At 45.1% G+C, this 23,497-nt stretch overlaps 2 protein-coding genes across 2 annotated transcripts; both read left to right on the forward strand.

Moving 5' to 3' along the window:
• Nucleotides 1-7,860: 7,860 nt before the first annotated feature.
• Nucleotides 7,861-8,631, forward strand: LOC136653842 (olfactory receptor 4Q3-like). The gene has a single exon (XM_066630722.1). It carries the CDS (start codon nt 7,861-7,863, stop codon nt 8,629-8,631), a length of 771 nt encoding a protein of 256 aa, XP_066486819.1.
• A 4,652-nt stretch (nt 8,632-13,283) lies between these two features.
• On the forward strand, nt 13,284-14,222 carry LOC136653843 (olfactory receptor 4Q3-like). The gene has a single exon (XM_066630723.1). The coding sequence runs from the start codon at nt 13,284-13,286 to the stop codon at nt 14,220-14,222; it is 939 nt and encodes a 312-aa protein (XP_066486820.1).
• The last annotated feature ends 9,275 nt before the right edge of the window (nt 14,223-23,497 follow it).

The raw sequence follows: 23,497 nt of genomic DNA on the forward strand, positions 1-23,497 counted from the left end.
ATACTAACATTGTGACATTCAGTTCAGAGGTAATCCACATAGTAGCAGAACTGAGGGACATCCTGTCTCAACTGGGTTCCTCACTGTTAAGAATGAGCTTAAAAACTATAAATACATGGTTGACGCTGCAGACAATTTACAACCCAATCCCATCCACACTTTCCTGGAAGTAAGCTCCATTGACTCTAATGGGACTTACTGCTGAGTAGACATGCAGAGGATTGGGCTGCCAGTCCCTTTTCAAATGGAAAGGACTTGGGCTTAGACAAACTAAACTGAAAATGTTGTCTCACTTCTTGCTCAGTCCAGTTGCACTGCAAGAGTGGATCCAAGTCCATCTGTGACCGTACCCAGTAGAGGCTTACAGGAAACTCCTACCTGCCATGGCTGAACAGCCCAAACATCCCCTGTGCCTCCAGTTCCCTTTAATCTATTCTTGGATATTGAAGAGTACATGGAATGCAGAGCATGTGCTACAGCATGAGCATGAGAGGTGTGGAACTTCCTGCTGCAGGCTACTGCTGGTCTTCTGACCGGCATGAAGGCCCAGCACCTACCAGTGCTGGGTTCTGCATCAGTGCCTTCTTTCTCCTGGTCACTGTGACATGTCTTACAGCATGTTTGTGATGGCTGTCTCCCAGGCAGTGTGTAGGAGACCAGTACTAGCCCAGGACAGAATCAGGCCAGACGACTCTCTATATAATTCAGCATCATGAAAATTTCAACTCTTATTCAGAATCATGAAATACCAGGCTGACAGCCCAATCCTAACTTTTCAGCACTGATTCTACTGGAGCAAGGGGGTGTGCCCTGCATCCTGTGGTGGGGGAGTCAGTCATTAGACCACTTCAAAGGAAGAGAACATTGGTTCCCTCACCTTGGAGCTGCATTGTGGCTGCATTGGGACTGGAAAGTTGGATAGGACTGGACTGTGAATCTTAGAAGCTACTGTAGAAGCATTTCTCACAATCAGGAACTTTTAGGATGGCCTGATTTGATGCCCTGCTGTCACCACCACAGTTAGCATTCTGGTTGGCAGAATTCCCTTTCCTGCCATTCTAAATGGTGATCAAGTTGCAAGCATAGCTGCATGCTTCCAGATCACTGCTGGAGAGGCCACAGAGGGCCTGCGCGTGTTGGTTGGAAGACAAAGGCCTGCCAAAGGTGCTGAGCTGGTGGGGTGGACATAGTGAATTGAGGATTGGGCATAACTGGGTGAAATGAGGGGAGGGCCAGGGGCATGTCAGAGACAGGAGGGGATGGTAGCCAGCATGGGTGACTTGTGCCATATGTAGAGGTGGGAGAAAAAGTTTTGTGTGTGTGTGTGGCTTTTAGTGTTTTCCAATGGTAGAAGTGCAGAAAATGGTGTTATGTATGTTTTTGTTCAAAATACACATTATAATTATAAATCATAATCACTTTTAAAGGGTTGTAGGTAGGTGATATAGGTGGTAGAGTGTCAGCAGGTGCAGTCACAGTCATTAGCCATGCACCCTGACCATTACATAATGAATAAAAAAAAAACAAATAATACACTTTTATTTATTGTTTTTTTACTATGATGAGGAGTGCAGAAAGTGGCGTTTTGTGTTTTTATTTTGTGATCAGAATTTTCTTCCACCTCTAGCCATATGGTGGCCCTTCTGGAGCAAGCCAACACCTACCTTTTGTCTCCTCAAACTTGAGCCAAACTAAAGACCTGGCAGAGGTCCAAAGAGACCCACTGGTGGGGGAGGGGCTTATGAAGGGGTAAGGGAAAATACTTTCCCTTTCCCTTCCAAAGCCTCCTGATTGCCCCCCCCCCCAATAACATGCAGTGCAGCAGGTTTTGATGCAGCCGAATGCTATGGTGGGGGAAACAATAGAGTTGGGCTATGAATTACTTAACCTACCTATTCTGCTCTTCATAGATTTAGCAGAAGCAAAGAAGAAAACCCCCAAATCTATTTTCCAGCCTGTTACAACATACAATATACAACAACATACAACAAACCTTTATTAGGCATATAGTTTTACAACTAATATCTCCAAACAGTCATGTATGAAGGTATATGTTAAAAGAGAGATAAGTATAAGGGTTAAAACACAACAATTTGCTTACACAGTTACTCCTAGTTGCTTAGAACCAGCAGCTTAGCCCGTTTCATGTTGCTCAATTGTAAAAAAATTAGCAACTGGAAGGGTCACAAATTCGAATTCACCTGCCAACAAAAGTTGTAAAGAGGTGATCTCAGAGAGACCTTTTTTGTTTCCTGACAACGAGGGGAGATGCTGGTCTCTGAGCACTTGATTAAAAGCGCAATGCAGAACAATGTGTGGAAGAGAGTCTACCTCTCGGAGGCCATGATTGCAAACTCGTTCTTCTTTCGGGGCATTTCTAAACCTACCAAGTAGGTCATTAGAAGGCAACACATTGCATCGGGCTAATGTAAAAGACCTCCTTGCAAAGGGGCACTCTAAGAAGGTCAGGTACTTTGGTTGTTTACCAAAAGTATTGTTAAGATGGAAATTTAGGGGCAAACATTTTTTTTTTGTGCTGCAGCCAAAATCTCTTGCCTTTCTATGTCAGTTAGTCTTGTTGTCAAGAGCCTGATAGAAACCTCAAGTGTAGCAGCTCCTTGTAGATCTTCCTCGAGACCCATTTGTCTAATTTTCTTATTGAATAGAGCTAAGCAAGGAGACAACAGCGAGTCAGTCAATAACCCCTTTAACAATGGGTTTTGGTCAGCCCTGAAGCACACTTTGGCCCAGTATTTTAAGAAACTGGACCAAGCTAGAAACTCCAGCCTATATTGGCCTGTCTCCAGGCAAAGTGCCGCAAAGGGAATGCAATGCGGTACACCTAAGATCTTGTATAGAAAATTAGAATGGATCTTTTCAATCGAGTCATTTAATGCTGGCATCCAAACAGGAATGCCATACAAAATTTGAGGCGTAACTTTGGCATTAAAAGCCTGGAGAGCAGCTGGAATGAATGAGTTACCCCAAGAGAAGAAAAAACGAGTAATAGCCTGAACAGCTAGTTTGGATGAGTTGATTACTGTAAGACGATGGGAAGACCAGAAAAGCCGGTAGTGAAACCGGAGACCAAGATACTGAAATTCCTTGACTTGTTGTATTGATTTACCATTGAAAAGCCAGGACTGTGGTTTCCAAGAGTGCCCAAACACCACAATCTTGGACTTTTCATAGTTTAGCTGGAGGGCGTTGTTGGTAAAATATTCTATGCAGGCGTTAACCAGTCTCCTTAATCCTATTTTAGTTCGGGATATCAGGGCCATGTCATCAGCATACAAAAGAAGAGGGATATCCATTGAAGCTAATTTGGGGGAATGCCCGTCAAAGTTTGCTAGATAGGGAGCCAGATCATTAATGAAGAGATTGAACAGGGTGGGAGCAAGAACGCACCCCTGCTTGACCCCCTTGTTGATTGGAATTGGGGCCGAGAGGCCACCCCTCGGAGATAATTTCACTTGGCATGAGGTGTTTAAATGAAGGGCACGAATTAATATTAATAGCCTTTTGTCCACTCCCATCTTCTCAAGTTTATCCCAGAGTCTATCTCTATCTATGGAATCAAAGGCCGACTTTAAATCTAAAAAAGCCACATATAGTCGGGATTTATTTTGAGTCCTTTGTTTGGAGATTAGGTGGGATAGTACCACACACTGATCAATTGCAGACTTATTTGGCCTAAAACCTGCTTGCTCTGGGCCTATGATGTTATGGTCCGAAATCCAGACAGAAAGTTTCTTAAGTAAATGGGAGGCGTACATTTTCCCTGCCAGGTCTAAGAGGCTGATTGGCCTGTAGCTGGGGGGAAGTTTTTTATCCCCTTTTTTGAAGATGGGAACCAAGATAGATCTAGTCCAAGTGTCCGGAAGTACCCCAAACTTATCAATTCTAGTGAAAAGTTCTGTGATTATTGGGGCCCACCACGCTGGTGCTTCTTTATAAATATCAGGAGGAATTGAGTCTGGTCCTGCTCTTTACCCAGCTTTAACTGATTAATGAGTGAGAGAGCTTCATCCACTGAGACTGCAGACCAATCAGGTAGATCTAGCGGGAGTGGCATATTAACAATGGAGATAGGTTTAGTTTCATCAAAGAAGATGAATTTAAAATGTGCTTCCCACATTTTAGCTGGAATTGCTGTGAAACCAAATGAGTTTTTATAGAAACAGCCTGATATAATTTGCCAAAAAATCTTGACGTTTTTAGATCTCACAGATTTAATTAAACGTGACCATCTCGCTGTTGCATTGTGGTGTAACGAGGTTTTGATAGCTTCTTTGAGTTGGGCAGACAGCTTAAAATATTGTAGTAAATTTAATCTACTATTAGTTTCTCGAAATTTATTGTAAGCATTGCGTACAGCAAACTTCAGTGTCAAGCAAATCTGCTCAAGCTTGGCAAAATTCTTTCTCCCGCCCTCTGTTTTTTGAGGTGGAGGTATCCAGCCCAGTTTGTTCTGGAGAGTTGATATTAAAACCTCGAATAAGGTCACAATCCCTAGTTGGTTATCTGGATCTAAAGTAGACAACTGGAACATGTCCTCAGTTTGTAGTAGTGCACGAAAGGACTCTTTAGTGGCTGCATCCCATTTAATTCTTTTAATTATGTCAGGGTGGCCGTCCTCCACCTGAGAGTGGGAATTGTGGTGGCAATCTGAGGAGTAGGCCACATATTAAGGGTAAATGGTCACTAGACTGTGGGTATCCAACTCTAAAATTCACTATCTGTGGGAGAAAATAAAAGGGAACCAGAATGTAGTCAATAACACTCATACCTCTGGTTGAGATATGGGTATACTCTCCTTTGTCCCCCAGATAACCTAGGCCATTTAACCAAGTGAGGCCGTTGGTAATACAGAATTTAGCCAAAAGAAGCCCAGCCTCATTAATTGTTCTGTCTTCCGACTGCCTTCCAAAGAGACAGAGCTCTGGTATGGTCATATCAATAGGCAGATGTAAGATGTGATGGAAGATGTCGTTATTGTGTCCCACCCTGGAATTAAAATCCGCAGAAATTATTGGTATGAGAGAAGGAAATTTGCCAATCAATTCATTAAATATGCCACTAAAATATACCCATTGCTTTTCGGTTGCCGCTTTGTCGTTGACAGGTGGCATGTACACATTTATAACCATAAGGCTTTGGTGTGGCAACCTCAGCTTAATTGCCTGGATTTTACAATAGCTATCGGCCATAAACAACAACTCATGCTTAAAAACTGGTTTCACTAATATGGCGAGACCGCCAGCAGGATGACCTTTCGCTGCACTCTTCCGCGCTGGGAGAGATGTTACGGAGAACCCTTCAAACTCAATGGGTAAGGTAGCCCATGTTTCCTGTAGCAATATAACATCTCTATCCCTTAGGATTTCATCTAGCACTTTCTCCCATGACTTTGCTGACCAGCCAGCAATATTCCAAGACAGGATTTTCAGTTGACCTTGGAGGGCTTCAGGGAGTCGATGTGGAAGCAGTCAGTCTGATGGAATTAAGGGAATTTGAATTTCTGAGCCCCTCTGCATGCTTGAGGCAGGTGGTTGTGGCTCTGGCTCAAGCATAATGATCTCCGGCAAACTTAGCTTGGTTTCCAATCGATCCAGCAGATTTGTCTCTTCTAGAGCATTGCCTGTTGCTGCTATGGCTAGAGTTCCATCAGGAACAGGATGGATCAATGGTTGTTGGCTTGGTAGGATATCCACTGTTGAAAGCTAAGAGGGTTGTGCCATGGGTTCCTCTAAAGCAGTAGAGGCAGGTTGCTGTTTAATTTGAATAGGTGTAATGGGCATCTCCATCACCACACCCTCCATTTTATCATCTAAACAGCAGTGTTCGCTAGCGATGGCCTCTTTTGGTGGAGGAAGCAGATGGTTAAAAGGCTGTTTCTCACACTCAAAAGCCCAGGCTGAGCCAACAGGAGGTGGCACTGTAGAGGGAGAGCCCCCAAGAGAGGGGGAGTAAGGCATGCTTCCCCTGACTGGGGACTCCTGATACATCTCAGTCTGATAGGTCACCCTCAGAGAAGGATCTTTGTCTGAAGAAACCATTGGAGAGTCCCATGGAGAAGATGTGCTCTCACATGAAATAGGGGGATGTGTGGTCTGCATCATATCTGACAGCTCCTTCCAGAGCATTTCCACTTTCTGCACAGATACCAGATCTTTTCCTTCATGTCCATGGATGGGTTGTCTACTTTGTTCTAAGAGGCTATCCAATCTTATCTTCAGATCCTCCAGTTCATCACGCCCATGTACTTGATATCTATCCCTCACAGTAGCTTGTCTTGCAGGTGCTATACCATGAAGATCTGAATTGCGTGTTGTTGGCATATCTGTCTCCCCAGTGATGTTGACTTCTGCACGCTTAGCTTTTTTCCTGATTAATGATCTGATGCCTAGCTCTTTAAAAACACGCTGAGGAAGGATATCAAATCTTCTGAGCCTTTGTGCTGCGTGAAATATCTGCTGGGGCACACTTGCTGAGCAGAAGTCAAGGAAAAGTCTTTTATACGTTGACTGGGTGGGTAAGAAATAAAAGAACTTTATATCCGAATGAGCAACCTGAAAGTTCAAAAGTTGGGAAAGGGACCGAAGTATTGTTTCTTTAGATTTCCAAAGGTGGGCATCTCTTCTGGGGAAGTGAATTAGTATCTGATTATTTTGGAATAATTACCAGCCTGTTATTTACCACTCTGTTCACTGTATTCTTGCTCACAGTTTTGAGTTGTTAGCATTTGTTTTTATTGTGTTGCTTTCATTCAATTTTTGACCACCTTGTTCTCCCTTCGAGCATGATCCTGCTGCCGGGCTCCACTGGCACTGGGGCTGTAGCGCTGTCACAGCGCTGGGTGTTGCTTAGCACTTTTTTTGCAGCCAGCGAATAAGTGCTGTCAAGGGTAAGTCCTGAGCCATCCCATGGGCACTGGATGCCCCTGAACAGCTTGCCTAGGTGGCTGGGATGTGGGGGAGAGACAGGGAAGGGGTGTTTTAGAGTGGGGGAGAGTGAAATGGTGGGGAAGATCAGGCCCGGGCGGGGGTGAGGATGGTCTCTGCTACATTCTAACCCCTATCCTCGGTTTCCCAGCATTACACAGGGCTACTTAGTTCTGCACCAGCTCAATGGATCCAACTAGCCCCATTGAGCTGGCGAGGGTAAGGGAACAAGTGTTATTACCCTGAGACCTCCTGCCTGCCCAAATCCAATGCCGGTTACAGTGTGGCCTGGCAAATCCGCTGTGCCAGTACTGGATAGGATTAGGTTGCCCATATTGGAAACGTGGGGATAAAAAGATAAAAATGTAAAGAAAGAGAGAAATAGAAATAATGAAATTGGTCCTGATAAGCAACGAGATGCAAATAAAACTAATTGGTCTAATAATTCAATTATTTTAACACAAGTTTATTATCGTTCCATTTTGACATGCACACACAACAATGAATATTGGCTTGAAACCATTGTTTGTATGTTGTAACAAGGAGAAGAGTCTAGAAGTTGAGAACTAAAGAAAGAAGAACAAAAACTTCTTGATTTTATTCATAATTCGGGGGGGGGAGCACAGCATATTGAAAGTCAGGTTACACATTACTGGAATAAAATGATTAATATTGGGCTATTTGTGTCCAGGTTGGAATATTGTTCACTTACTTCATTTTTTTAAACTGCACCAGAACCAGCCATCGACATGAATGGATCCACCATCTCAGAGTTCATTCTGCTGGGCTTCTCCTTTTCCCACACTGCACAGCTCTTTCTTTTGGTCCTGGTCTTGGCCTGCTACACCACCGCCCTTCTGGGAAACTTCCTAATTATGGTGAGTGTGTGGTCTGAGCCAAGCTCCATCAAGCCCCAATGTATTTCTTCCTTGCCAATCTGTCCATTATTTACATGTCTCTGGGTTCAGTGGCTGCCCCAAAGTTAGTGACCAACCTCTTGAACAGTGGTTCTGTCATCTCCTATGGTGGTTGTATGGCCCAGCTGTTTGGTCTTCACCTCTTTGGGGGTGCAGAGATGTTTGTCCTCACTCTCATGGCCTACGACCGTTACGTGGCCATTTGCCAGCCACTGAGATATACAGCCATCATGGACCGGCAACGCTGCTTCAGTCTACTGATATTTTGCTGGACAGGAGCCTTCATTCATTCCACTGTCCAGATGGTGGTCATAGCCAAGCTACCATTCTGTGGACCGAATGAGCTGGACAATTTCTTCTGTGACATCCCACAGGTAATCAAGCTGGCCTGTGCAGAAATCTATGTGGTTGAGAAATTCATGCTGGTCAGTGGTGGCCTGATAACTCTACCTAACTGCCTGACCTTGCTGGTTTCATATGTCATCATCCTGGCCTCCTTCTGTGGCCACTTTGGGAAGGGTGGTAGGAAGGCTCTGTCTACCTGTAGCTCCCACCTGATGGTAGTTGGCCTCCTTTACGGGCCTGTTGCTTTTGTGTATCTTAAGCCTTTCTCCGACTCTCAGGTGGACAAAATGGCTTCTGTGTTCTACATGTTAGTCATCCCTGCCCTCAACCCCCTGATCTATACTCTGAGCAACCAAGAGATGAAGGGAGCCATGAGAAAGTTGAATGACAAATGTCAGCTCCTCCTACTGCCTTATAGGGAGTAAATGTGTGTAGTTTTATTTCACTTGATTGTGGAAGCTCTTCCCAGGACTTGGGAGGGACACTATTTTAGTGGTACTCTGTTCTTCCTTGAGTTCATCCTGGGCAAAATGCAATGATCAATGATGAAAGCAGTAATGGATCCATTCTAAATATTGTTGCTGTTTTATCCATTGTGTCATGCCCAACTCTTGACGACTTTGTTGGCAAGAACTCTCCATGCCCCCTTGTCACTCTCACTCTCACCTTTACACTCTCACATAACACCAGAACCAGGGGACATCCACTAAAATTGAGTGTTGAGAGAGTTAGAACAGACAGAAGAAAATATTTCTTTACTCAGCGTGTGGTTGGTCTGTGGAACTCCTTGCCACAGGATGTGGTGATGGCATCTGGTCTGGTTGCCTTTAAAAGGGGCAAAAGCCTTGATACACAAAGCCATGATGTGTATGTGCAACCTCCTGATTTTAGAAATGGGTTATGTCAGAATGCCAGATGCAGGGGAGGGCACCAGGATGAGGTCTCTTGTTATCTGGTGTGCTCCCTGGGGCATTTGGTGGGCCACTGTGAGATACAGGAAGCTGGACTAGATGGGCCTGTGGCCTGATCCAGTGGGGCTGTTCTTATGTTCTTATGTTCTTATGTAGTTCTCTGATTTCTCCTTTTCTTAAGAGTAGCATCCTCGAGCACACTAACTTCCACCTCCATCTCTCACCTTGCTCACCTGGATTTCTTGAGTTCCCTTTCTCCATCATTTCTGAGCCTTCTGGAGAGACCACAATATTTGGAGGATGCAGGATTGCTTTTCAATGAATTTTTGATCACTGAGATGGATAGGACCTGACCCAAACCTACTTAGATCATGACAAGAGTGAATATTGCAGCTATTTTTATGACTTTGTAAACTCTTGAATCTGTTGCTTCTGTTTTCTTGCTTAAGCCATTTTTTGCAGCTACAGGTTGTTTTAAAGTCTAACTGTGTATATGTGTTTGTCCGTGACTCACCAATGCTGCAATCCTAACCTCACTTTCCTGAGAGTAAGTCCCATTGAACACAATAGGACTTACTTCTGAGTAGACCTGGTTAGGCTTGTGCCCTAAGGGTGCTGTTTTTGGTGTAAGGATCATTTATTGCATTTAGAAGATACTTTTCTGTTTGCAAAACTTCACATAAGTTTCATTTTTTTAAAAATAGATCCTAAACCAACAAAATGATTGAAATGTTTAAACTGAGTAAGTTAAACTGATAAAAATGATCGATGAAAAATCAAACCCTGTAACCGAGTGGATAAAGTATGGAGTTGTGTTTTGTTTTCATTAAGCACATTTTGAGCTGTAGAGGAAGGAGTTTATTTTCTTTTTCACTATTGATTTCAGTGCGTATTTATAATATCATTAATTCAGACAGTGTAACTCCCAAGGATTCTGGTACAGAAATTGCTCAGCCCAATATAAATTCAACTTGGGAACACTAAAAAAGCACCATAATGTAATTTTCTAAAAATTATTGTTATATTTTTCTTCCAATATCGCTGCTCTCACAGCCTGGAACAGCTCAGAAGCGGAGGGGGAGGGACCACTTCTACGCCACGGTGAGGCTCCCTGCAAAACTTCGTGCTTTGCAACCCCTCTAGCTAGGCCACTGCTTCCTATATAGAACAGAAACTTACTGAACAGATACAAAGACCGTCTTCCTTCCACACTCCTTCACAAAGCACAGGACAAGTGAAATTAGGTTGAAAAGGCTCACAGAGTATAGACCCTCAAATAGAAAGAAATGGAACAGAGACAGATCTCAGGGGCAGTGGTACCCCCTGGATCCTATGTCCCCATCACCAATCCAACACTACACAAAAATGAAAATTTGTGCAACACTCTAAGGGATTTTCATTTTAAAAAACTGAATGTCAACCAACATAATGATTGAAACGGGTAAAATAATAAAAGTAACAGATGAAAATCTAAACACCGTAACGGGATAATTATGTATGGAAATTGTGTTTTTTTGAAATTGTTTTTTATTTTTTTTGAGCTATCAAGGAATGAATTTATTTTCTTTTTCACTATTTAGTGCATATTTACAATATTATTAACTGAGGCAGCGCAACTCCTAAGGATTCTAGTACTCAATATCTCAGCACAATACCAATTCAACTTGGTAACACTGAAAAAGTAAAGGAAAGTAAAATCTTTTCCATTATTCTTCCTATTATCAGATATCACTTGGCAACAAGACAACTCCATTGTATATTATTACAATCTCCTGGAGAAGCTTGGAATTGCAAACAGACTGAAAGTAATTAATTTTATTTCTATTTACCAGGCAGCCGAACCCTAATCTGTGCTTCTACCATCAGCTACGCAGTTGAGGAGGTGACTGGAAGTCTCCTTGGGGTAGGGAATAGGCATACAATTTAGAAATATACTGGAGAGACTTTATGAATATTACTTCCTTTATACAAGGAATTCAGTGTGTTAATACAGTAATGGTAAAAATTAAAACTTTCAATTTGGATGTTATTACGGTTTGATTTTTTCTTCAGCATTGACCAATCCTAGTTCAGCATTTCCAAATTAAACTTGGCAAAGATATTTACTGAACTATATTTGGATAAAAAGTAACCAAAGCCCTTTAGTGCCCAGTCCTATGCAGGATCTGACTTCAGAACTCCAGCAACAAGATCAGCTGGAAACCTTTGTGCAACACATGAAGCTTCCAAATATTCTAATCAGGCCATTGGTACGTGTGACATAATTACATTGATACCCCATCCTACCTCACCAACACTTTATTTGAAGTGATCACCCTGCCCTGAATTTTGGGCAGAAGTAATTGTATGTAGTAATGCGAGACAGGAGCCTGATGTTGGGTCTAGACACTTAAGGGTTCAATCCTATCCTTAGACTCAATAGAATCCTTAGAGTCCTATATGCACCATAAGGTGACCTAACACACAGGCAGCCAGGGTACCATATGGGTTTTGATCACAGCAACATCTCTGCTGGTTTACAGTGTGATAACGTCAGGGCAAGGCCCAGAAGGCCTCATGCCCTGACAATGCTACACAAGTCAGCCTCTGGTGGACCCTGGGCAGTGAAGAAAGAAGTTCAGAGCAGCTTGGAGACAGGACTGGGGAGGATCGTGAAGGGACAGGGACAGATCTCAGGGGCAGTGGTATCTGCCGGATCCTGTGTCCCCATCACTGATCCAACAGCACCTGAAAGGCTAAAGAAAGCTACACCAGCAAGGTGGCTGGTGTAACCTTGAGGAGACCCAAAGGAGACCAGGCAGTGGGGAACAAGCTAATAAGACTTCTCATTACTTAGGTCTCTCAGCTAGCCTACTTTCCAGCTAGCCTGCAGAATGAGACAGACTCTGGCTCAGCAGCCATGCACCGTGCAGGCAAGCCTAGCAGAGGACTGGGCTGCAAGAGCAAGAACTTGTGGATTCTATTGAAAGTTCCAAGAAGATAATATGGTGTGGGAGGTGAGGTGACCAGGGTCTAGAGCTGTGATTTTCAACCAGTATGCCGAGGAACACTGATGTGCTGCAAATGGTCTGCAGGTGTGCCATGAGAGTTTCAAGGAGGGTTATTTTATTAGTAGAGCCATTGGGGGATGTGAACCCCCCACCGGTGGTGTGATGTGCCTTGACAACTTTAGTGCCTTGGCAGCGTGCCATGAGATGAGAAAAGATTGGAAATCACTGGCTTATTGCAGAGGTGTCAAACACATATTATACAGTGGGTTGAATAGCATTCATGAGGCTTGCTGAAGGCCCGATGTCATGAAGCAGGAAGTGATGTCATGAAGCAGGTCATCAACCACAACTGACAGAAGAGAAAATATGCAATTCTTGGTCATATTTTCAAGACATGTGAGAGCTCAATTATCACACGGCTGCCCTTTCAGCAGTGACTCCTCAGCACAGCTTAGCAGCTGAGAGTAGCTGGTGGTGGTGCTGGGAGAGCCTGAGGACTGCATAAAGGGCTCTCGTGGGCCTCATTCGGCTCTCTGGCCTTCAGTGTGTCACCCTGGCCTAGAGTGTTAAAGGTATCCTATTTCTTTGTAATTACAAGTTTCTGAGGTTCTAGACCACATTCCATGCAAGTTTGATCTCCCTGATGTTTTGTCAAGATCCAACTTGCATGGAATGTAGTCTAGAACCTCAGAAGCTTGTAAACAGAAACAGCTGAACTCCGACCACAAACGTCTGAAAATATCCTATTTGTTTTTTCTCTCTTGAAACAGCCAACAAGATGAATCGCTTCACCATTATAAAGTATGTCTTCCTGGACTTCTCCTGCTCCTAGGAGGAAGGAACATTGCTCAAAGCAGAACACAGGTTTTGTCTACACAAAGTCCCAAGTCCAACACCTTCAGTGTATGGTGAAATGATTTCAAATAGCAAGGCTTCTGCTTCACAGCTGCAAGCAATCAGTGGGGCATTCGTAAAACAGTTACTGGCCAAGCTTCACCAACTTTCATTGCAAAGCAGGGATTCGAACAAGGGAATAAGAATCTTGTTCTTGAAAGTAAGAGTAAGAACTTGTGAATTCTATTCCTAGCTCCAGAAGGGGAAGCTACTAGGTTTTGTGATGTGAGCTGGACCTGCAAGCATTAACAGTGTTCCACTAGAGTAGAAGCAGCCATCAAGATGAATGAGTCCACAGTTACAATGTTTGTCTTCCTGGACTTTTCCTGCTCTCGCTCTGCTCAGTTCATCCTTCTAACTCTGGTCATGACCTGCTACATCACCATCCTTCTGGGAAACACGCTTATCATAGTGACGGTGTGGACTGAGTCCAGGCTCTTTCAGTGCCCCATGTATTTGTTTCTTGCAAATCTGTCCCTCCTTGATATGTCATTGGGCTCTATAGCATCCCCAAAACTAGTGACTGACCTGTTGAACAGTGAGGGAACCATTTCTTTTGGAGGTTGCATGGCCCAGATATGTAGCCAACACTTCTTTGGAGGTTCAGAAGCTTTCCTCCTCACTGTCATGGCCTATGATCGCTATGTGGCCATCTGCCACCCACTAAGATACACAACCATCATGAACCAACAATGTTGCTTCAGTCTCCTCGTATTTTGCTGGATAGGAGGACTCATTCACGGCATTGTCCAAGTAGTGGTCATGGCCCCATTACCATATTGTGGAGCGAATGTCTTGGATAATTTCTATTGTGATATCCCACAGGTAATTAAGCTGGCCTGTTACGAAACCTATGTTGATGAGATAGTCTTGATAGTAAGTGATGGGCTAGTAACTGTACCCTCCTTTCTGCTCTTGCTTGTTTCATATGCCACCATCCTGGCCGCCATCTGTAGTCGTTTTGGGAAAGGTGGTAGTAAGGCTCTGTCCACCTGCAGCTCTCATCTGATGGTAGTTGGTCTCTTCTATGGACCCATTTTCTTTGTGTACATGAAGCCCTCCTCCAACTCCCAGGTGGACAAAATGGCCTCCGTATTCTACATGGTGGTCACCCCTGCCCTCAATCCTCTGATCTACACTCTGAGGAACCAAGAGGTGAAAGGAGCCATGGGGAAGTTGAAAAACAAGTGTAGAAGGCTCCTGTTTCCTCAGAGGAAGTGAAATTTCCTTTCCCTAACAAATGCATTGCTGTGCATTTGGGCCCTAAATGAATTATTTGCAAGTAATTTTATTGCTTTATTTTTTCAGCGACTGATGATAGTTTGCTGGTAGATATTATCTTGCAATATGATTCAATATGAAATGTTATTACTGAATGTGTCATGCTAAATTATTTCAAAAGTCTGTGATTCATTGTTATATGATTTTGAACCTACACAAACAATTTCATTATTTGTTGTCCAAAGCATGTACAACACTTGCAAATTCAGCAGCATCAGAGTGGATTGTGTACCCAGTGTCATATGCAATATAATATCCTGGAAACTCTTCACCCAGTTCTAGGGGAAGCAAAATCTTTCTCTCCCTTGAGTTCTCATCATCCCAGGCATACTGCAATGATTGATGATGAAAGCCTCTGAACAGGCTTCTTCTTGCCACCTGGGAATGGTCTGCCTCCCGCTCCCTGCCTGCCCAGCCCGGGAATGCCCACCACCCTCCCTCCCCCCAAAACACCTCCTCCTCGCCTCTTCCCTGGCCTCCCCACACCCGCCCCCCGACTCAGAGCTCCACCAACACAAACTTACCCTTCCAGGCCTGGATCCCGTAGGGGGAGGCCAACGCAACTCCTTGTGCTAGCCTCTCTGACTCTAAAGTTGGTGCAGACGTGTCTTACGGCATGTTTGTGACACCCCCGGATCAGCACAAGTGACTTGTGCTGTACTATCCTGGGGGTTAGGATTACACTGTACATCCCATAAGTGATCAAGCTGACCTGTACGGCAATAGTAGGAGCACCAGGAAGCAGGCTGGCAGGCGCCCAGGCTGACACATGAATTGAAGGAGTTCCTAGCAAGAGACAATTCTTTTAATGTTCCAGTGAGTGGAGGCAGGGAGAGTACATGGACAGGGCACACTTGGGTAAGAGGTACTCTGTTAGATGGTCTTGTGCTGTCTCAGGGCCGAATCCTATGGGCTTGTGTGTTGGTGGTACACTCGTACCACCAGAGCTAGGTGTCACAAACCTGTTGCAAAGCATGTTTGTAGCACCCTTTGAGTAAGTGGCACCAGCAGGGAGGCCTGCGTCACCCTGCCAGGGCCACGAAGGAAGGCCCAACTGCCACCGTCAATCAGGTAAGCGCTGGATGGCATGGAGAGGATGGTGGGAGGGTGTGGGGGAAGCATTCCTGGGTGGAAGAGGGTGGGAGAGGGCGAAACGGTGGAGGGACCGACCCAGGAGGGGGGTTGGACTGGTGGAGGCCTCCTCTGCAGTATCCTCTGCTCTGTCTCGAAAGCCTGACGTGGGGCTTCTGAAGTCTGCACTAGTGATTTATCTGACATAGACTCAAGTAACTGCATTGCGGGGTCGGGGGCGGGGGCTTTGCTTAGGGTAAGGGGTGAAATGTCCCCTTCCCACGAGGAGACCTCCAGTGGCTTCCTTGGCCCTGCAGGATACGGTGGTGGCCATTTCAGCGCCGCTGTAGCCTGTAGCGCTGGGAAGCTTAGGATCAGTCTGCCCTACTCTTTCACAGTTATCTGGAAATCCCAGAGGATGCTAAAATCTGCAGTTCACTGTGCTTGCCACAGTATGAGCACTAATGACAGCAGAGCTGCGTTCTGATGTAGCAAAGGAAACCTAAGCCAAGGATTTATGAGGACTGGAGTCTTAGATTCCAATTCTTGCTCAGCTAGGGGACTTTGGGCCAGTTTCTTTCTCTCAGCTAGCTTAGCTTTCTGAGTAGTTTTACACACCAAGGATGGGTGGGATACAATTTAGATCAGAGGTGCCCAAATCCTTGCCTGGGGGCCATTTGTGGCCCTCTTGAACCCCCAATCTGTCACGTAAGGAGCCCCTTTGGCATAACTGGGTCACTGATCCTGTGAGGGAAAGCTGCAGTGCTGGTCTAATAATGGGAAGGAGAGGTTTATTTATTTGCTTGCTTATTGAAGAAAGATGATTCAGGAATAATTATTTATCATCACATGATAAATAGTTGATGAGGATATTGTGATCAGCTGGAACTGCCAGGGTGAGAGCCAGCAATGTGCAGGTGCCTTGTGTGGTGAGCTGACAGTGGTACCGGTTGGATCATCTTCCTAGGCCAGTGGTTCTCAAACTTTTAGCACTGGGACCCACTTTTTAGAATGAGAATTTGTCAGGACCCACCAGAAGTGATGTCATGACTGGAATTGATGTCCTCAAGCAGGGCAATTTTCAACAATCCTAGGCTGCAATCCTACCCACACTTATCCAGGAGTAAGTCCCATTTACTATATTGTTAAAAGCATATATATCGTAGCCTGTTCAAGGTACAGATCTGTAACATTTCTCAAATGCAGTCACATACCATGGTAGCATCAAATCTAATATATTAGAAATAAAATATTGAAATGAATGGGGACCCACCTGAAATTGGATTGTGAGCATCTAATGGGTCCCGATCCACAGTTTGAGAAACACTGTCCTAGGCAATGATATGTTCCCAAGCAATCCCACACAGGATGGCCATTGGCTGTCCTCCACAGGAAGGCTTCCATTGTCCTCCTCAATGGCTTCCTGATCAGGCTGGGACTTTGCTTGGACAAGGATTGTCTCCTGTGGTCCTTGGTTCCTGGCTCCTGGCTGCATTTGATGGCTGCCTATAGCACAGCTCTAACAGTGGTGTGGTGGCCAAGGAAATGTACAAGGACCATCTGCAGTCTTAGGAACCTATATTCAGGTAGCTGCCTTGCTGGGAGTATCTGTGGCAAGGTGAGTCAGGTCCTCTGAGAGAAGCATGCAGGGGTCCACCAAATCTGGACCCAGGTTCAAAAGGGGGCCTGGGAGCCAAACTCACATTTGAAGAGGCTCCAAAGAAATTTTGAATCCCTGATAAAATCCTCTTAGTGGCTCTGGGGCGAAAGCGGAGATTTTCAATGGGGATGCCCCATTACAGAACATCAGGCACCCATGTAATTTTCCTTTCAGATGTAATTGCCCGAGATTTTAATGAACCGCATTAAATTCTTGGACCTTGTTGAGTCAATAAATGATTTCATTTGTAATCCTCTGCTTCCTAGTTTTTTGGAACTATCTTACTGGTTTTACAGCAATGTTACTTTGACTGGGAGATGCTCTGGGTACCAAAGTGGTTGAAAAGCAGAGTTTGAAAAAATCCTTTCAAAAAACAAACAAAACAAACAAATATAGAGCCACTAGCATGGAGAGAGGTAGCTATGGGCCCAGATATTTGGAAGTATACCTAACCACATAGTGGAAACCCTAAAGAGGGCAGAGGTGAAATGTATAGTAGGTGCCCTATTCAGGTGACCTAGCAGAAAAGGAAGGCTGGTCAGTGGGGAGCCGCTGGACTATGACATTTGATGCTGGCACTTGCAGCCTGCATATTGGCCTGGGAAAGTCTTAAGCAAACAATTGTAAAACACAGTTGAACAGAGGCTGTCTTTGGCTGAAAGGCAGAGGTGAAGGAGGTGGCAGAGGGTGATGGAGGGAAATCTGTGAGACTACAGATTGGAGCATCTCCATGGGCAGTGAAGCAGTATCAGATGCTTCAGTGCTTTGCACACCCTGGCTGGTCACTGGTTCTTCTCAACAGGAAGATGCCTTTCTCACTCAGGCTGGAACTTTGCCTAAGGATTGATGGTCTTTACTGACCATTAGCTTGACCTCAGTAGGGATGACTTGATGATGACCCGCAGCTCAGCTTTGACAGGTAATCTTGAATGTGCTTCTTCTGCACATCCATGTAGCTGAAATGTGGCAATAGGGTCACAGGAGAGTTCCATGGGTCCACAGATAGAATCCCTGGAGGGAAAAGTCCCTTCCTTTTCTGGAGAAGCTTTCCATGCTTCTGTTGCTTGGGCAGCCAAAGTGTCTAAAGCAAAAGGTGTCTACAGGTGAGCCATTTCTATCCCAGGCCCATAATGTAGTTTTGTTGTAGATGCTGCAGGTCTGAGCTGCACACGGCCTGGATGGGGAAGCTTCTGTGCAATTATAGCCTTGTTCCCCCCAACCGAACATATGTTGGCTTTGTGCTGAAGAACTAATGAATGGGTGGAGGTGAGGCCTGTAGGCACAATCCTGGCCTTCCCTTTCCATGTTGAGGATTTCCATTTGGTCAAGGGAACAGAGCTGAGATGTTAGGTCTAAACTTTCTGGAGAAAGAGCAGAGAATAAATGAAACCAAATGTTTATAGATAATATATTTGAATGTGTGCATTTGTTTAATTTAAATCCCAAACTCTGCTGCAGCCAGAGTGATTCAACAGAGCCCACAAAGCCCTGGGCAAGCTCCTGCAAAAATCCCCCCACACTGCATTTTAATACTGGCACAAAGGAACTCCATTCTGCATACTCATTTGGGCTCTCCTTGATCTCAGGTGGAGGTTTCATGTGAGTTCTGCCAGTATTTAGCACTCAGTGAATGATGGAGGCTGGTATCTCTCATTCACAACAGGCCTTGCTGAGGGAGGCCTTGACGAACAGGCCTTGCTGAGGGAGAGTCAGCATGGCTTCTGTAAGGGTAAGTCTTGCCTCACGAACCTTATAGAATTCTTTGAAAAGGTCAACAGGCATGTGGATGTGGGAGAACCCATGGACATTATCTATCTGGACTTTCAGAAGGCGTTCAACATGGTCCCTCACCAAAGGCTATTGAAAAAACTCCACAATCAGGGAATTAGAGGACAGGTCCTCTCATGGACTGAGAACTGGTTGGAGGCCAGGAAGCAGAGAGTGGGTGTCAATGGGCAATTTTCACAATGGAGAGAGGTGAAAAGCTGTGTGCCCCAAGGATCTGTCCTGCGACCGGTGCTTTTCAACCTCTTCATAAATGACCTGGAGACAGGGGTGAGCAGTGAGGTGGCTAAGTTTGCAGACAACACCAAACTTTTCTGAGTGGTGAAGACCAGAAGTGATTGTGAGGAGCTCCAGAAAGATCTCTCCAGACTGGCAGAATGGGCAGCAAAATGGCAGATGCGCTTCAATGTCAGTAAGTGTAAAGTCATGCACATTGGGGCAAAAAATCAAAACTTTAGATATAGGCTGATGGGTTCTGAGCTGTCTGTGACAGATCAGGAGAGAGATCTTGGGGTGATGGTGGACAGGTCGATGAAAGTGTCGACCCAATGTGCGGCGGCAGTGAAGAAGGCCAATTCTATGCTTGGGATAATTAGGAAGCGTATTGAGAACAAAATGGCTAATATTATAATGCCGTTGTACAAATCGATGGTAAGGCCACACCTGGAGTATTGTGTCCAGTTCTGGTCGCCGCATCTCAAAAAAGACATAGTGGAAATGGAAAAGGTGCAAAAGAGAGCGACTAAGTTGATTACGGGTCTGGGGCACCTTCCTTATGAAGAAAGGCTAAGGCATTTGGGCCTCTTCAGCCTAGAAAAGAGACACCTGAGGGGGGACATGATTGAGACATACAAAATTATGCAGGGGATGGACAGAGTGGATAGGGAGATGCTCTTTACACTCTCACATAACACCAGAACCAGGGGACATCCACTAAAATTGAGTGTTGGGAGGGTTAGGACAGACAAAAGAAAATATTTCTTTACTCAGCGTGTGGTTGGTCTGTGGAACTCCTTGCCACAGGATGTGGTGATGGCATCTGGCCTGGATGCCTTTAAAAGGGGATTGGACAAGTTTCTGGAGGAAAAATCCATTATGGGTTACAAGCCATGATGTGTATGTGCAATGTCCTGATTTTAGAAATGGGCTATGTCAGAATGCCAGATGCAAGGGAGGGCACCAGGATGCAGTTTTCTTGTTATCTGGTGTGCTCCCTGGGCCGCTGTGGGATACAGGAAGCTGGACTAAATGGGCCTATGGCCCTGATCCAGTGGGGCTGTTCTTATATGTTTATGTTCTTAGATGGGCAAGAGAGCCCATTCCCACCTCCCCACCTCCTGCTCGAACGCAAAATCTAATATTAACCCTTCCCTGCCTCCTGGCTGGAACTTCCCTGCTGCTCGCTCAGCTTGAATGATGGCCCCACAAGGTTTTTTCATGCCGCTAAAACAGTAAGCAAGCATACCCAGTCAGACCTGAGTCTGCATGCATAGGGATGAGTGCCGAGTTAAGGGGCCCTTGACTCAAGTGTTTTGTGGAATCTTCCATGTGCGTGACTTGAGTGTACATGAGTCAGTGAAAAATGCTGATTTTTGTGACTCAGAATTGAGTAACTTACTCGAGTTCCCATCCCTGGAAGAAACTATGTACCCCACCCTGAGCTCCATGGAGGAAGGCAGCTGTAAAAATGTGAAAGAAAAAAAAAATTTTAATGGATGGTTAAAATTTAAATGGAGATTTTGAGGCTGTTGGTCAACTAAAACATCACATTTCAGACTGGGAAGGAATGAACCAATGTCACCTGGAGCTCAATGTCACAGGAAATACATCAGGTTTCCTATGACCCAAATTCTAGACCTGTTCTTCCCCTAGAATCCTGTGAGAACTTTTATGGAGTGAGCTCATCAAGACACCTTCATTTGGGAGCTGAGGGCCCGTGATCGCTCATCCCTGGTCCTAAATGGGTGCCATTTAGCTATCCACTGCCATAAGTGAAATTGGGATGGCACAAATGTTGCACCACCTCAACATCCTGCATTACTGGATAGAAATCTCTTTCACTGTTGTCAAGTCAGATGCGTGACAGAAGCATATCTAAGTCTCATCTCCTGAAGGGATCAACAGTGAACACATTTTACTGCACCTGGGAGGAAAATGAGTCAATTCACCCTCATTTATTATCTAATCTCACTGGTTTCAACCTGCTAAATGCAATACAAATATAATACAAGTTAGTATTGCACAAAATTGCAAGGTACAAACTTGAAAGGGAGGAGAAGTATGAAAAGAAAATTGAAGGCCAGTCAGGTACCAAATATATTTTTCCTTATAATCTGCTCCCTGGTGTTCAGCTCAGATTTCATCACAATAATGTAGAATTTGGGGAGAAAGATGAAACCCAACAATCCAGCACAAGAGACCAAGATGGAGAAGACCTCCATGACCACCATGTATTTCCCCTTGATGCTGGAGAACATGAAGGCTGTCAATCAATCAATTTAAAGATGCCGTTCACCATCATAATTTATTATTTTTTGAGCAGTTACAAACAGCTTAGGATTACTAAAGTAGATGATTGCACTTTGGAGGAGAAGGGAAGAACGAGAAATTAGATTGACCCTGAAATGTCAGATTGGTGAAAGTTGAAATGAATCCTAGGATTATGTCCAAGAGGAACAGTTGGGAATATAGAAGGAAGTCACATGAGTTACTATAAAACAATGGATGTATCTCAAGTGGCTCATGCACAATGCTACGGATGAAGGTACTCAAGCAATTCAGTCAGGTAACAAAGTTCTTTTTCCTTACTAAGTTCTCCTTGGTGTTCAGCTGGGGCCTCAACACAATAATGAAGAATTTGGGGAGAAAGATGAAACCCAACAATCCAGCACTAGAGACCAAGATGGAGAAGACCTCCACAGCCACCATGTACTTCCCCTTGGTGCTCAGGTAGGTTGGCACAAAGGACACCCAAGCACTGCAAAAGACTAACATACTGAAGGTGATCAGCTTGGCCTCATTGAACGAATCAGGCAGTCTTCTGGCCAAAAAAGCCACCAAAAAACTGACAAGGGCCAGAAATCCCATGTAGCCCAGAACAGCGGAGAACATGAAGACTGAGCCTTCGTTGCACTGCACTATGATCTGACCTATCAGGGAGTGAGCCTCAAACTCTGGGAAGGGGGGACACACCGCCAGCCACATTGCACAGAAGCCAGTTTGAATCAGACAACACACCACGATGACGGACATGGCCAATCTCTTCCCTAACCATTTCCTCATCCTGTTGGCTGGTCTGGTGGCCATGAAGGCCAGGACCACAGTGAGGGTTTTGGCCAACACTGAAGAAACTGCCCCAGTGAAGGTGATGGCAAACAAGGTCTGCCGGAGTATGCAGGATTCCTTTCTGGGCTGGCCAATGAAAAGAAATGTGCAGAGGAAGCAACACAGCAGGGAGAACAGCAGGGCACAGGTGATGTTCCAGTTGTTGGCTTTGACAATGGGGGTGTTCCTGTGCTGAATGAAGCTCCACACGAGCACAAGTGTGATGGTGGAGAGCAGCAGAGCAGAAGAAGCCAGAACGATTCCCAAGGGCTCTTCATAGGACAAAAAAGTGATGGCTTTGGGCATACAGTGATCCTGGTTCCTGCTTGGATGCTGGTCCTCTGGGCAGTCACTGCAGTGTTCTGCATCTAGAAGAAACATGCAGGGATTCAACAGTTCAAAGTGTATTTGTGTCAACTCAGCCTGTCTGGCAACAGTGCAGTTGAATCGTAGTATGAAGTCTGCTAATTAACACATTCAAAAGAAATCACTCACTCAAATGTTTCTTTGCATCCATCCATGTACGTAATACATCCAGGTATCCTTTGAATGTCAACCCTCAATAAATCTGGCATCAGGCTTTACCCAAAGGTCAGCTGTGCCTAGGAAGTGTGTGCTGTCATGGGGGGAGAACAGTCAGCCAGCAGAGTTGTGTATAGGCTGCCCATTCACTTGTAGGTCTCCTCCTCCATTTTGCTGATGCACTTCCGAGAAGAGTCAGTGATAATTCTGAGGCAAGTTTCAAGGATTAGAGCCTGGTGCATGTTGATAAGAACATAAGAACAGCCCCACTGGATCAGGCCATAGGCCCATCTAGTCCAGCTTCCTGTATCTCACAGCGGCCCACTAAATGCCCCAGGATGCCACCAGGATCCAGCTCCTCTCTTCCCTGGCCTGATCTCTCCTCATCCACAACAAGCTCCACTTCTGACTTACCGGCATCTGCAGCAATGTGGTTCCAGATCTGCAGCTGCTTTGAAGGAGATGCTTGGTTTGGCCCAGTGGTGGCACCAGCTTCACGCCATCACTGGGCCTTTGACAACAGTAGACACCTGCCCCACTGTCATAACAGTCCCATAGGTCTGGGCCATACGTTCTGCTGAACTGTTGCTTTACTGACTGCATCAGTATGATGAATTGAAGATTGGGCCCTAAGGGTCCAATCCTAAAGGTTCCTAGCACCGGTGCTAAGCTCCAGTGCTGGCACTGGGTGTTGTAAACATGTCGTAAAGCACATTTATGGCACCCTTGGAGTAGGTAGTTCTGGATGAAGAATGCCATGTGACTGCGTGGAGATAAGTGGGACCACCAGGCAGTGGTATGGACCTTTGGTTTTGGGATGGCGTTCTGAGCGGGGAAAGGGGGAAGGGGGAAG

The sequence above is a fragment of the Tiliqua scincoides genome, chromosome 5 (genome assembly GCF_035046505.1).
Source record: "Tiliqua scincoides isolate rTilSci1 chromosome 5, rTilSci1.hap2, whole genome shotgun sequence".
Taxonomy (NCBI): domain Eukaryota; kingdom Metazoa; phylum Chordata; class Lepidosauria; order Squamata; family Scincidae; genus Tiliqua; species Tiliqua scincoides.

Bases quoted from the DNA above. Each gene is read 5' to 3' on its own strand.
- LOC136653842 (XM_066630722.1), top strand. From the start codon at position 7,861: ATGTATTTCTTCCTTGCCAATCTGTCCATTATTTACATGTCTCTGGGT.
- LOC136653843 (XM_066630723.1), top strand. From the start codon at position 13,284: ATGAATGAGTCCACAGTTACAATGTTTGTCTTCCTGGACTTTTCCTGC.